The 14,088-nt window shown below is 37.2% G+C and overlaps 1 protein-coding gene and 1 non-coding gene across 3 annotated transcripts in view; both read left to right on the top strand.

Annotated features, from left to right (window-relative positions):
- SVEP1 (sushi, von Willebrand factor type A, EGF and pentraxin domain containing 1) overlaps positions 1-14,088 on the top strand; it is a 164,134-nt gene that overhangs the window by 139,315 nt on the left and 10,731 nt on the right. Inside the window, exons 44-48 of one of the 2 annotated variants that reach the window (XM_019749535.2) lie at positions 1,337-1,507; positions 2,913-3,008; positions 4,819-4,914; positions 7,115-7,208; positions 11,638-11,931. In XM_019749535.2, coding sequence (XP_019605094.2) covers positions 1,337-1,507; positions 2,913-3,008; positions 4,819-4,914; positions 7,115-7,208; positions 11,638-11,659 — 479 coding nt within the window. In that variant the 3' untranslated portion in view covers positions 11,660-11,931. Of the gene's footprint in view, positions 1-1,336; positions 1,508-2,912; positions 3,009-4,818; positions 4,915-7,114; positions 7,209-11,637; positions 11,932-14,088 lie in introns of those variants that run through there. The other variant, XM_019749534.2, reaches the window with a different exon arrangement.
- LOC141571469 (U6 spliceosomal RNA) lies at positions 7,427-7,533 on the top strand. The gene has a single exon (XR_012496197.1). It is a non-coding gene; the product is annotated as a U6 spliceosomal RNA (small nuclear RNA).

Genomic DNA, 14,088 nt, shown 5'->3' with positions numbered 1-14,088 from the left:
CATGGACTTTGTACAGGCCCCTGCCCCAACCTGGGAGCTCTTCTTTTCTGATCCACTCAAGCTTTGTAACATAGTCCAAATGCCACTTTTACTGCGATTCACACCCTGACAATCCTAAGCATAATCAGTTACACTCAACTTAGTAATAGTAAGTTGAGTGTATCGCTGGTTTACATTCAATTAAGTTGAGTGTATAGTGTATCGCTGGTTTACATTCAATTTAACTAATTCAAATTAGTTGCTACATTTTTCTGCAGTGCAGTATGCAGAGCTCTACTATAGCTTTTTAAGTTGTACTGCAATGTTCTTTATCTTTCCCCTCTTGTCTGAGCAAAAGGACAGCATTTTATTCATTTATTTCTTTCCAGTTTCTGATACACAGTAGGCATTAAAACATATTTAATATCCAAGTGTTTGAATGAATATTTTCATCCGCCTTAGAAGGAAAAGAAAATTTTAAAAGATGGTACAAATTCGTCATCCCCTCTGACAAGTTTTGAGTAGTATTATATCCACTAAGTGACCTTTTACAAGCCAGTTCATGAAGATTCATCTAAAAGTTAGACTTATGCAAACTGGATACTGATGAGAGTCTTGTCTCCAATGCATTCCTTGTCTTGTGAGCCACCACAGAATAACTATCTCAAGGTTTCTCATGAAATTCTCAAAGCAAAATTAGTTATAAAAATTTTCATTTAAATATACAATATATATTTTTCAAAGGGAGGATTGTCATTTAATCTAACACATTCCAAAAGTAGAGAGTCATTGCTTTAGGGTCTCAAAAAAAGGGGAAACTAATGAGAAACCTTGAATGTCATAAACCCCGTCAAGATGTGTAAATTGAGAGTATCTATAGCCTAGAGACAATATTCCTTCCTTTGCTCATTTTTCAAATATGTATCAAGGCCCATTGCATGCCTGGCACTGTTCTAGGCCCTCCTAAAACAGGCTTGATGGGATATACACTACTGCAATGAATGATTTTTAGTCTAAAATAATGGCCTACAAGTAATCCCCATGCTTCTACCCTTTCAATTTGCTCAGCACCCAGCATATAAGTTCTCTTGCAGCCACATCTCTGGCAAAAGGTGCAAGAGCTCATTCTTGATCTCCTACCAACTTCTTGCAAACCAGCTCAGCTTCAAAACTGGAATGAGAAGAGAAAACCTTTGATCTTGCACACCTACTTTTTGATATGCTTAGGTGAAAAGGTTACCTTTATGTGTTTTATCTTTGCTCTTAAAATTAATTCAGTCTTAGGGATGAGACTGCGTTCTTTCCCGTCCACTGCTGGGTGAGTAGCACAGGCTTGATTGTTTTATTTTCCTTGTAGAAATCTCGTGTGGTCCCCCAGCTCATGTAGAAAATGCAATTGCTCGAGGCGTTCACTATCAGTACGGGGACATGATCACCTACTCATGTTACAGTGGATACATGTTGGAGGGTCCCCTAAGGAGCGTTTGCCTAGAGAGTGGAAACTGGACATCACCTCCTATTTGCAGAGGTAAGACAACATTTGAATGGTTACTTCTTAGTGAAGCTGTAGGGAAATGTATATGGAAGTCTGATATGGCCAACAACCAGTATGCGTGCTATTTTATTTTTTCTTGGCTTTAAATTTTCTCTTGACATCTGTGTCATTTTCCTTTACGGGTATGAGTTTTGAAAGCTTGCACACAGAACTCTTAGATTCTAGGCTTGAAATTCTGCAAAATGGAAAGACGTAGACGGTGAAGCATCCTAGTATGTCCTTCTAAAATGTATACTTTTCTAATGTCATATGACTTTTTTTAAAAATCATGATAATAATTCTATTAATTCTACAAATGTTACTGAAAGTCAGAAACTGTGCTAGTAAGTAAGACAGACATCACCGAGGAACTAAAAGAATAACTAAGTTATTGGATGGGTTGTCCACGTGGCCACGAGGACAATGATCAGATTTGGATCTGGGGCGAAAAGACCAAATCACTTATAGTGTCAGGGAGAATTAAGGAAACCAATGAATGAATGGCATGAGCCTCAAAAGTGGTAAGGGTTATTGCAGGAGAAAGGATAGTAATTGTCTGGAAGCAACAATGAAATACGAGGTCACCAACACATGGGACATAAGACAATGTGCATCCTCCTCTTGAGTTGGCTGCTAAGTGGCATCCTCAAGGAATAGACCAGGTTTCACTTAGAGTCAGAAGTCAGTGATGATGGTGTGTGTGTCTGCTTGCTTGTTTGTTTTCTCACTTATTTGTTTTAAGATACTGAGGGACAGTGGCAGCACCAGAGAGCTACTGGACATCAAAGGCCCCTTTTGGAAGCATATTTTCAAATCTTCTGGAAGGGGCATTTCCCCTGGTCCAGATCAAAAGAGACTATCCTTTGTATAAACCACCTTGACCCTTTGTACCCTGAATTCCCAAATTACTAAAACCTGGAAAGCCATATACTCAGAACCACCTATGCTTGTTATGGCCCTCTTGAGGCCCTCACGTTCATCCCCAACCAAATCTTGAGATTTGGTTTTGTTTCTCTTCCTTAAAACTTGACTCAAAGATATACGATGTTTCCCTGAAAAATAAGACCTAGCCAGACAATCAGTTCTAATGCGTCTTTTGGAGCAAAAATTAATATAAGACCCGGTATTACATTACATTACATTACATTACATTACATTACATTACATTACATTACATTACATTACATTATATCATATTATATTGTACCTGTTCTTATAGTAAAATAAGACCCGGTCTTATATTAATTTTTGCTCCAAAAGATGCATTAGAGCTGATTGTCCGGGTAGGTCTTATTTTCGGGGAAACACGGTATTATACAATGTAAGCAAGTAATGCAATTTTCTGAAAACTGCCCTTCCGTAGTTCCCTAGATTTATGACCATTCTTCTTCTTTTGTAGCTGTGTGTCGATTCCCATGTCAGAATGGAGGTATCTGCCAACGCCCAAATGCTTGTTCCTGTCCAGACGGCTGGATGGGGCGCCTCTGTGAAGAACGTGAGTCTGTCCTCCAGTCTTACTTTGAGTCCTGTTCATTTTCATGGAAGCTGCCAACTCAGGGGAGTTACTACGAACTAGCTTTAGTGGTGGCAGGAATTAGCTTGCTTATCCCATAGCAGACCAGACAAAGCAGCTAGGGCTGCTCTGAATATGTCAATTAGTAGCAGAACATCTAGAATATTAGTGACCTTGAAAATACAGTTATCAAGATCCATCAAAGTTATCCCCACTTTCCTCTTGGCACAAACTTCCAAGAATCTTTTTGGGAAGGAGCTTGCAATGGAGGGTTTCCCAGCCTTTGTCTTCCTTCATCTGAAGTCCGTGTATGTACTATGTTGCTCATTGCTACCAATTCATGGCATTGCCTAACCTTGTACTTTGCAGATAATATTTGCTGCCCACCATTCACTCTCTTTCTTTAAGAGAGAGTGAATGAATTAAGGAAAGTTCCCAATTAAGGAAAGAAGGAAAGTTGGCATTCCCATGTCTACAAATTGCTTGGTAAATTAATATAGAATTTTGATCCTCATAAAAATAAATTTCAATTTGAACTTCCAGGAGATGTAAGTGGTTTTAAATGTTGTTTTTTTCATGTCTAAATGACACTTTGTTTTGGTATCTTTAAAGAAATATGTGCGGGTAAAATGATTTCATGTTTCATTTGGAATGGTGTATGTAAATCACTTTAAGAGTCAGCAGTGTGATGGCCATTGGTCCATATCAGTTTTTTCTAAGATCAGACATTTTATAAGAGATTCTAAAACTTTTTGAAGTGTAACTATTTCAACTAATCTAGAAAGGAAAATATAAGATGGAAATAAATTTAAGTCGCTAACAACTCACCAAAGCAAGTATTCTCACCACAATTAAGAAAGAAGAGAAATCACCTTTTTCCTTCTTCTCCCCATCATTCCTTCCCGCTTAGGGCTTTCACACTTGACCTGCTGTCATGCTAATTGTCCAAAGACTCGGTGAACATCTACTCTGGGTGCCCTAACAACAGGCCACTCAAGTCACTGAGCATGTGTCTGCCCTCCTGAGCTAGACCAGGGCTTCCCGAGCTTTAATGTGCATACAAACCATCTGGGAGATGCTGTTAAATGCAGATTCTGATTCAGTAGATCTAAGTTAGGACCTAAGATTCGGCATTGCTAGCAAAGTCCAAGGTGATGCCACTGCTTCTGGTTTGAGAACCATGTTTTGAGTAGCAAGCCAATAGATCATCTCACTCCTTTTTAAACAAGACTGTGCCTCTTGAAAGAGCTCAGTAATTTCGAGTAGGAGGAATGATTGCCATGGAGGGTGTAGGGAAGGGCTGATTCAGTCAGCGTCAGTCCTCAGTGCCAAGGAAACAAAGGGTAAGTCGTCCCATCACCACGAATGTGTTGCCAACATCAGCCTACAAGATAGCGGTCTGGCTCCCATTCTCACATTTAATTCAAGACAAGAAGAGAGCCTCAAGACAGCCAAACCCTATTAAAGCATTCACGTCATCTGTAATGGAAATTTGACACTATAATAGATGGAGAACATTCTGCTTATTTTGTGAAGGGAAGGCAAAGCACTTAGCAGATATTGATTACAGTGTGTCCTCACTGAGGAGTGCACTTGGCATTAGCCATTGCATCAGGTTAAGGGTCCAGACACTTTCCCAACTGTGTTTTCCCAATGATACTTATTAATAAACAAGACAGACATGAAGATTATCTACCAGGTCATACAAGGTTTTAGTCCTCCTGAAAAATGTTTTTTTGCACATATCTGAGTGTGTGTATTTTGATCAAATCCTTTTCCATCTCCTTTCTAGCCATATGCATTCTTCCCTGTCTGAATGGTGGTCGCTGTGTGGCCCCTTATCAGTGTGACTGCCCGCCTGGCTGGACTGGGTCCCGCTGCCATACAGGTAAGCCTCTTCTCAGTCTGTTTTCTTGGCGACTTGGCTCCACGGAGCCCTAGAGGACACTGATGAGTGGGACTCAGATTCAGAAATAGCAGTGAAAAAAAAGGTACCTACGCGTCTCAAGAAGGCCTTCGAATGGTCATTTGAATGGTGATCTCAATGCTGACCTGTATGACTGCCTCAGAGGCACCCTTTGGGCTCACATAGCCAAGAAGAGCAGCCAGGTTGACTTAGTTGTCAGCCTCCTGCAGGTCATCTGCCCTGTTTTTCATTATGCAGACGTTCCGAAGAATATTTATAATTAATCTCTATGAAGTTAAATGACAAAATTCATGGTAACTATTTAGAAAGAACAAGCTTCTAAATAAACACAATTGAAGTTAAAGTGAAAAAAACTCATCAAAGAGATCATTCCTTATCATGGACAGAAGTGAGGAACTTGTTGATTGATTGGTGACAAGCACGTCCTATTAGCAACCCTTGCCTATCTCAAATATAGCATTTATCCCAATATACTTTGCTATCTGTTTAATTGCTTATCGATCTTTGATTATCGATCTATCCCCACCCCCACTAGATCATATGCTTCTTGAGGCAGGAATGTTTCTTTGTGCCCTTTATATCCTCAGTACCTAGCATATACTGCCGGCATATGATAGGTTTTTCATGTCTAATAAATCAATCAGTTAAAATGACACATTTTTACCTTTCTAATCTCCAAGCTTTTAGGCAACTGTTAAAAGAATAGAACTTGCTGTATTTATTTAGTATTAGCTCTAACACTTCACCGTCTCTCTTGTAAATAATGTTTATACCACCTTCCCAGTGGAGTAAAATGTAAAATAGAGTGGACGGCTGATACCAGAGCTTGTCATGAGTTCTAAGGCTGGGCGACCATATAATTTAGCTTCCAACTAGGACATTTTTGAGAGTGACAGGGGCACTATTAATAAGTAAACCATGGAAATGGGAGTGAAAGGTACTGTCACAGGCAAAATCATATGTGCAGTCACACTACCTAAAGCCAAACGGAAGCCATCCATTAATGTAGAAAAGGAAAATGTACCAGAGGCTGAATTTGTTTCTTAATTTCCTTTTATTGCATTGCAAGTATGTGCATTCTGTTTACCTATTGTTAGTCTTAAAGCTCCCAGAGAACTCCCCAAGGCCAAAGACTGGTGTTTTACTTCTTGTCCTCTTTCTTCCCACCCAGGGCTTATTAAGTGCCTGGCACTTGCTGGCTTTTTCCCCATAGTTTTGAATGAGTCACTAAAGAAGTGACATTAATTTATATCTCACCAAAGATGAGTTTTTCATCAAGGGAAGCTTACCTTTCCAAGCCCTAATGAGGCTGAAATAATGAGACTGAAATGTTTCTCATTTCCAGCTTTCCCTCAAGGCATTTTATTTTCTTCCTATAGGACATTCTCCTTTCTCTTTGATATGTGAAATTGTCTGGTGTTAGTTCTTTATCAGTTTTAGCATCCTTAGGTGGTTTTTTTATTGTTTTTGTTTTTAACAAATAGATTCATGCAAATGAAGAGTTTGGTTTTGAGACTGTGAGTTTGTGAGAAAGATGTCTATATAGTAAATCTTCAGGTGCTCACTTGGGGTTTCTTCTGTGACTCATTTTTAACTCTACTCTGGGTTCTATAATTCCAATTTAAGCTGGCAAAAGTCATGAAATACGTTTCCTGGCAAACAGGAAGGGTTTTTGAACCATCTGTTATTTTAGACAACCTATGTGCCTGATTTATTGTCCTAAGAGTTGATGTCTGATGTGATTACTCAATCAATCAGTTCAGTGCTACCTCCCTCAAGAGATTTACAGTCTAATGGAGCATATGAAAATTTTACAGTTCAAAACGTGATGTGTCCAATTGATTGCCTCAATGAAAAGATTAAAGAAAGGAAAAAAAATCTGTGGACTTGAAGTTATCAGCAAAGATTTCAGTACAGAGGTAGAACTTAACCCGTGACTTAAATATGAAAATTGACTGGCTTGAAAGGAAAAACGGGAGGTGGTGCCACATAATGACATGAGGTCAAACCGAGTGGCAGAAATGCTTCATGCCAACAGTCTGTGAGGAATGGTGGCTGCTGGAGCAGAAAACAGAGTCAAATCTTATTTTGCATCCTTTCCTGGATGTCTTCAGAATGGCTAAGTAGTAATTAACTAAACACATGATTTTTTTCACCCCAGCCATTTGCCAGTCTCCCTGCTTAAATGGTGGAAAATGCGTAAGACCAAACCGGTGTCATTGTCTCTCAGCTTGGACGGGATATGACTGTTCCAGGTAAGACAACCAAAAACTAAAGTTTATAACATGACGAGATCAAACTTCAAGGGAAGTTGTCCCAAGAGCCAAAAGATATCGCTAGTGTGAGTGTGAACATTTTGTAGCCAAAAATGTCCAAGTTGAGATACACTCTGTACCTTTGGACTAAAGCCAACACAAAGAAATATGAAGGACTGACAAATAAAACAATTGATATTTGAAAAGTAAATGGTTTTGTGCTCATTTGGGCAGCACATATAGTACAATTGGAATAACACAGAGAAAATTAGCATGACCCCTGCACAAGAATGACACACAAATTTGTGAAGCATTCCATATTTTTCTACAAAAATAAAAAAAACAAAGGTTAGTTAAACAAATAAATTAACTGCCTTCTTGAATAGAAGATTGTATCCTTCTTATGCAAGGATATAAAATAAATAATAAAAACGCATTTAATTGATTTTCATTTGCATTCCTGATTACAATAAATATAGCATTGAAAGTGATGATAAGAAATGTTTATATTCAAAGTCAAAAATTTTTTCATATTTTTAGTGTATATATATTTAGTATTTAATGAACTATAAGAAAATTTATGTAAGTATATGTTCTGTCAATTGGTTTCTAATTTCTAACTAGATAAATACCATGGTTGAGAAAAGATTATCACAAAAAAAAGTCAAAGGGAAAACGGTTAAAAATAATTTAAGGATTTTTTTTAAATTGTTAATTGACATACATTATATTAGTTTCAGGTGTACAATATGATATTTGATATTTGTATATATATTGTGAAATGATCACCACAGTAAGTCTAGTGAACATTCATCGCCATACATAGTTACAAAAATTTTTTCTTGTAATAAAACTTCTAAGATTTAGCAACTTTCAAATATGCAATGCATTATTACTAACTATAGTCGCCATGCTGCACATTGCATCCCCGTGATTTATTTATTTTACAACAGGAAGTTTGTACGTTTTGACTTCTTTTATCCATTGCACCCACTCACACCCCCCCCAACCCTAGCCTCTTACAATCACCAATCTATTCTCCATATCTATGAGTTTGTGGGTTTTTTGTTTTTGTTTTTATAGATTGCACACTTAAGTGAGACCATAAGGTATTTATCTTTGTGTGACAAATAGTATAATACCCTCAAGGTCTATCCAGGTTGTTGCAAATGGCAGTATTTGCTTATTTTTTGTATGGCTGAATAATATTCCATTTTAGATAGATAGATAGATAGATAGATAGATAGATAGATAGATAGATAGATAGATAGATAGATAGATAGATAGACAGACAGATAGACAGATAGATAGGAACATTTTCTTTATCCATTCATTCTACGATATCAATGGACACTTAAATTGTTTCCATGTCTTGGCTGTTGTAAATAATGCTGCAGTGAACATGCGGGTGCAGACATCTTTTAAAGTTAATGTTTTTGTTTTCTTTGGATAAATACCCAGAAGTGGAATTGCTAGATCATATGGTAGTTCTATTTTTATTTTTTTGAGGAACCTCCATACTGTTTTCTATAGTGGTTGCACCAATTTACATTCCCACCAACAGTGCACAGGGGCTCCTTTTCCTCCATATCCTCACCACCATTTGTTGCTTCTTGTCTTTTTAATAATAGCCAGTTTAACATGTGTGAAGTGATATCTCACTGTGGTTTTGATTTGCATTTCCCTGATGATTAGTGATGCTGAGCATCTTTTCATGTACCTGTTGGCCTCCTATGTGTCTTCTTTGGAAAAAATGTCTTTAAATCCTCTGCTCATTTTTTAATCGTATTGTTTGTTTTTTGGTTTTGGGTTGTATCCTGAATTCTTCATATATTTTGGATATTAACTCCTTATCAGATATATGATTTGCAAATATCTTCTCCCATTCAGTAGGTTGCCTTTTGATTTTGTTAATGGTTTCCTTGGCTGTGCAGAAGCGTTTTACTTTGATGTAATCCCACTTGTTGGTTTTTGCTTGTGTTACCTTTGCTTTTGGTGTCAAATCCAAAAAAACATCGCCAAGATCAATGTCAAGGACATTACTGCCTATGTTTTCTTCTAGAAGTTTTATGATTTCAGGTTTTACATTCATTCTGAGTTAATTTTTGTGAATGATGTAAGATAGTGGTCCAGTTTTATTTCTTTGCACGTGGCTATCCAGTTTTCCCAACACCATTTATTGAGGAGACTGTCCTTCTCCATTGTACATTCTTGGATCCTTTGTCATAAATTTGTTGACCATATATGCAAGGGCTTATTTCTGGGCTTTCTCCTCTGTTTCATTGATCTATGTGCCTGTTTTTATGATAATATTGTACTGTTTCAATTACTGTAGCTTTGTAATATAGTTTCAAATCAGGACACATGATGTCTTTAACTTTATTCTTCTTTCTCAAGATTTAAACTTTTTAAAAACAAAAGGATATTTCCATATTCATTTTAAAAAATGGGAAATTCAGTTAACTGAAAACAGCCCTTATTTTTCCATTTCCTTTTATTTCATTTTGATTGGAATGTCAAAGTCAACCTGCAAAGACAAAAATCTACTTAAATACAAACCTAATTAATGAAAAATCTGTCTTGTGCCAGTGAACTTCCTCCTATCACCTCAAGTGTCTGCCATCTCTGCAGAGAGAAAAACATAAACTGAACCCCAGAAAGCAAACTTGGATTGTACAAGCATATTTAGAAGCTTCCAAGACAAACATCATGGTTTTACCTGAGAGTAAAGTTGGAAAAATATAAAAAATGAGAGTCAAACTTAAATGGATATCTGGGGGACAGGAGAGAAAATAGAAAAGGGAGAAATAGAAAAAAAGGAAATGATGAAAGGAATAAGAATGACACTGACTTCAAAAAGAACAGGAAATATTTATAACATTCTTATCATATTCGACTTTATATTTCAACTCCTTCAAACAGATGAGAAAAGGAAACCCAGAGTTTGTGTGGTTCCTTAACTTCAAAATACTCCCCAAGGAGTCTTTCTTGATGAGGGGAAGGGTAGTTATTATAATAGCTTATGTGAAAATACTGTCTAAGAGAACCAAATCTACATTTTTATGTAAAAGTCTGTTAAAGGAATCCAAAAAAATTATGGCAAATGAAGCCAAGAAGTGTATTCCACATTCAAGGAAATGTCAGCTGCAACCCAGAGGATGGGAATCCGTCCCCCTCACCGCCTTCTTTATTCTGTGATCCATTTTTCCAGAAGACCTATATTAGTTAGGACTCTCTTATTGCAGCTCTAACCAGCTTAAGCAAAGAAAGGAATTTGTTATCACAATAGAGGGATCTTGCATGGAACCCAAATACTTGGGATGGCTGAGCATCAGGAGGATCAGACTGAGGACTTGAAAGCAACCTGAAGCCTCTCCATCTCCTGTCTCACCTTCTCGCTCCTGCATCTGCTCCATCTTCTCTCTGGCTTTTCCTGCTGTTCAGTTTACATAGGACAGAATTGCTTACAGCTCCCACATTTTAAAGTCATACTACAATATTCACAGAAATAGTGTGCTGACCCGGTTTAAAAATCCAGGAGGAGAACTGAACTGATTGGTCCAGATGGATTTAAGGGCCCACCACGGATCAGTAAGCTGTGGTTCTAGGTTGGGTTATGTTGTACTAACATGAAGCGTTATTTTGTCAAAACCTTTACCTTACCTTTGGGTAAAGGGCAGCAGAGGCTGGCAATTCCCAGAAAAAAGAAAAGTGGAATATAATTCCCTGAAATGGAAGGGGGGAAAAAGCTTTTCTGAGAATTCCAAACAAGAAATGTTTACAAATAACGTTTTATTTCCTTCTCTCGCATGAGATTAAGTGCCTTCAAGATTATGTCCCTTATACTTAGCACAGGCACAAAAATTGATGCTCGATAAATTCTTGCTGACAAATGGAACAATTTCCAGGCATCTGTGACAGCTGGTGGACAAATACCCTGTGGCATCCATTAAAACCCTCAATCTGTAACCTTTTCTACTGATGAAGAAGACTGGCCTGGTATTGCTCCCAGATAGTTCAACCCCTAAGAAAGAGACTGTGTTTCCTCTAATATCTATGTGCCTCTTCAGAAAGTTGATCCTACATGAAAACCATAAGTAAAAACCAGAGATTATTAATGTTGTAAGTGATCTTCAGATTCACGAAGTCCAAATCCCTCATTTTACAGAAGAGAGGATTATCAGATAGGAAACTGGTGACAGAACCAGGATTAAAACTCAAGTCTGCTGATTGTCAGGCCTTTTCATAAGTTAGCACCTGTTCTCCATGCCCCTTAGTTCTCCCAAGGAATGACTCCCATCCGTACACACAATGCCGCGGATAATGCCCAGGTATCTGAGCCTTTCAATCCTGTTTAAATCAGCCCCCAAAGGGCTATTACCTCTTCAGTTCAGTCCTTTCTGTTGAATCTCTTTGTTTTTTGTTCCAGGAAAAGGAGGACTGGGTTTTAACCACTGCACGAGCAACCAGCTCTCCTAAAAGCAGGAGCATCTCTTCCTGGTAGAGTCCTGGGCATCCTGGAACTTACGCAAAGAAATTCCAACACGGTGCTGGGTCTTGTTTTGTTGAGTAAACTTGTGATTTGGGGTTTACTTTTTTATTTTGTGTTATATTTTGTTATTCCTTGTGACATACTTTCTTACATGTTTCCATTTTTAAATATGCCTGTATTTTCTATATAAAAATATATTAAATAGATGCTGCTCCACTCTCTTGAAATGTACATACTCTGCTGTCTATTGGGAAAGGTCCTGGTACACATTTTTATTCGGTTACTTAAAATGATTTTTCAATTAAAATATATTTTGCTACTAAATAATGTTTTGCTGGGTGGTGCCATTTTGTGAAGTGACCACAGAATAATGAAAAGCATTAATGATTTTTCATGTATGCTCCTGGCACAAAACAGGGTCACATGTAGTGTACCAAGAAATTACAGTAAAGAAGACCCCTTCATTTTAGTTTCATGTTCTTTACAATATGTGTAACAATAACTATTGGACCTACTACTCTCCACACAGAATGCTGTCCTGGTACTAACAGCATCCTGACTAATTCACTTCCCAACTTTTGGAAAGCCATAGGCATCTACTTAGTGGATGGGGGGAAAAGGCATAATGACTATGATTCACAATGTAAAGTGTTCCCCTTCCTTGTCACATCTGGAATTAAAAAAAAAAAAAAAAAAGCAAGAACTGGAAGATTCACAGAGAGCACTGACTGGGTCATAACCATACAACTCACTGCTTTGGGAGAAAAGAGACAGGAATAGGAGGTGAGGGAAAGGGAAGAAAAAAGGCAAATGGAAAAAGTTCCCCAGAACTCTGCTCCTAGTCCCACCTTCAAAAAAAGAATTGAATCTGCCCAAGGCAGAGCTGTGGTGTTCCTTAGCCTTTCCCTAAATCCATCATTATACTTCTACCAGGGATGAAGACTTCCCCAGACTTCTGGAAAATAAAGCCAAATACTAGATTTTGTTTAAAATAGGAAAATCACAATCAATGAATCTCCATCCTCCAGGAGAACTACTCCCACATAGGGCGCAGGGTGCATTGTAACACTGTGAAGAAATGAAGGAATGGTAAACAGGATTGTGACTGTCCTAGTGGTTCTGCTCGCTGCCCTGCACTTCCCTCAGCTATTGACAACTCCTCTCTTCTCCTGGCATTAACTCTCTTGACCAATCTTATGCTTATGAGTATACCTTTTATTTAGTTTATTTATATCCTGTCAATTTCCAAACTATGTTGATCTTTGTCATTTATAATCATAAAACTATACAATAAATCTCAAAATCCAAGTAACAAAAAGAAAGGTGGCACCAGAAGATTTAAGCTCAGGAAAGCCACTGCAATTGAAAACAAAACTCGGTTCTGAAAGTGTACATACTAAATAGAATGTGTATTGGGTTGCTTTGAATAGATTAAAAGATCTATATTTCACAGTAAATCAATTAGTTGTATTACACAGACAGTACAAGGAAGTAATGCACCATCCAGGTGTGGTTTGCAAATGATATGAGGGTCTACAGATGTAGAGCTATGAGAGCGATAATACTAAAAGTTGTTGAAGAATGTTGTTCTTTAAATCTTCGGTATACATATATTCACAGTGAATTCTTGAATTTCCAAAATAGAAGTAAAGTGTTAGTCCAGCATGCCAAACCACATCTGTTTCAAACCATCTATAATCAGTCCTACAGTGAACCATTAAGTGCTTTCCTTTAAATGCGAAACAAAGCAAACAGGCTATCCCCATTGATCTTAAACATCATCCTGTGAGTTCCAGCCAAAGCCACAGTACATAAATTTATAAAACAAATTAAAGGTATAAAAATTAGAAAATTAAGAGCCACAATTTTCATTTTGGCCAAAGATACAATAATATATTTTGTAAGATGAAAATCGATTAGAAACACAGAGTCCAGTAAACTGGGTGGTTACATGATAAATATACAAAAACAAAGAGCTTTCCTGCATGTCATTTATAAATTGAAAATATACTGAAAAATACCTATTCACAATATCAGTAATATATGTATGTACATATATATACATATGCATGTATATATTATATAAATAAGAAATTATGTGGTCACAAGGAAGAACATTATTAAATTATATCTATAAACATTTATAAATGCTCAAAGAATGAGAGGAATTGAATTTCCTGGGTGAGAGAACAGCATATCTTAAAGATGTTGATTTTTCCCAAATAAATTATAGTCATAATGTAATTCCATTCCTAATTGCCATATTGGACTTTTTCTTTCGGGGGATGGAGAGCAGGGAGGAATGACCAAATTATGTATTCTAATGTTCATTAAGCAATAAAAAGGAAAATTAAAATATTTTAAAGAAAAATCAGGCAAAGGACCATC

Source organism: Rhinolophus sinicus, linkage group LG04 (genome assembly GCF_036562045.2).
Source record: "Rhinolophus sinicus isolate RSC01 linkage group LG04, ASM3656204v1, whole genome shotgun sequence".
Taxonomy (NCBI): Eukaryota; Metazoa; Chordata; class Mammalia; order Chiroptera; family Rhinolophidae; genus Rhinolophus; species Rhinolophus sinicus.
The sequence above is the reverse complement of the archived record's forward strand: the minus strand, read 5'-3'. Positions and strand labels throughout refer to the sequence as shown.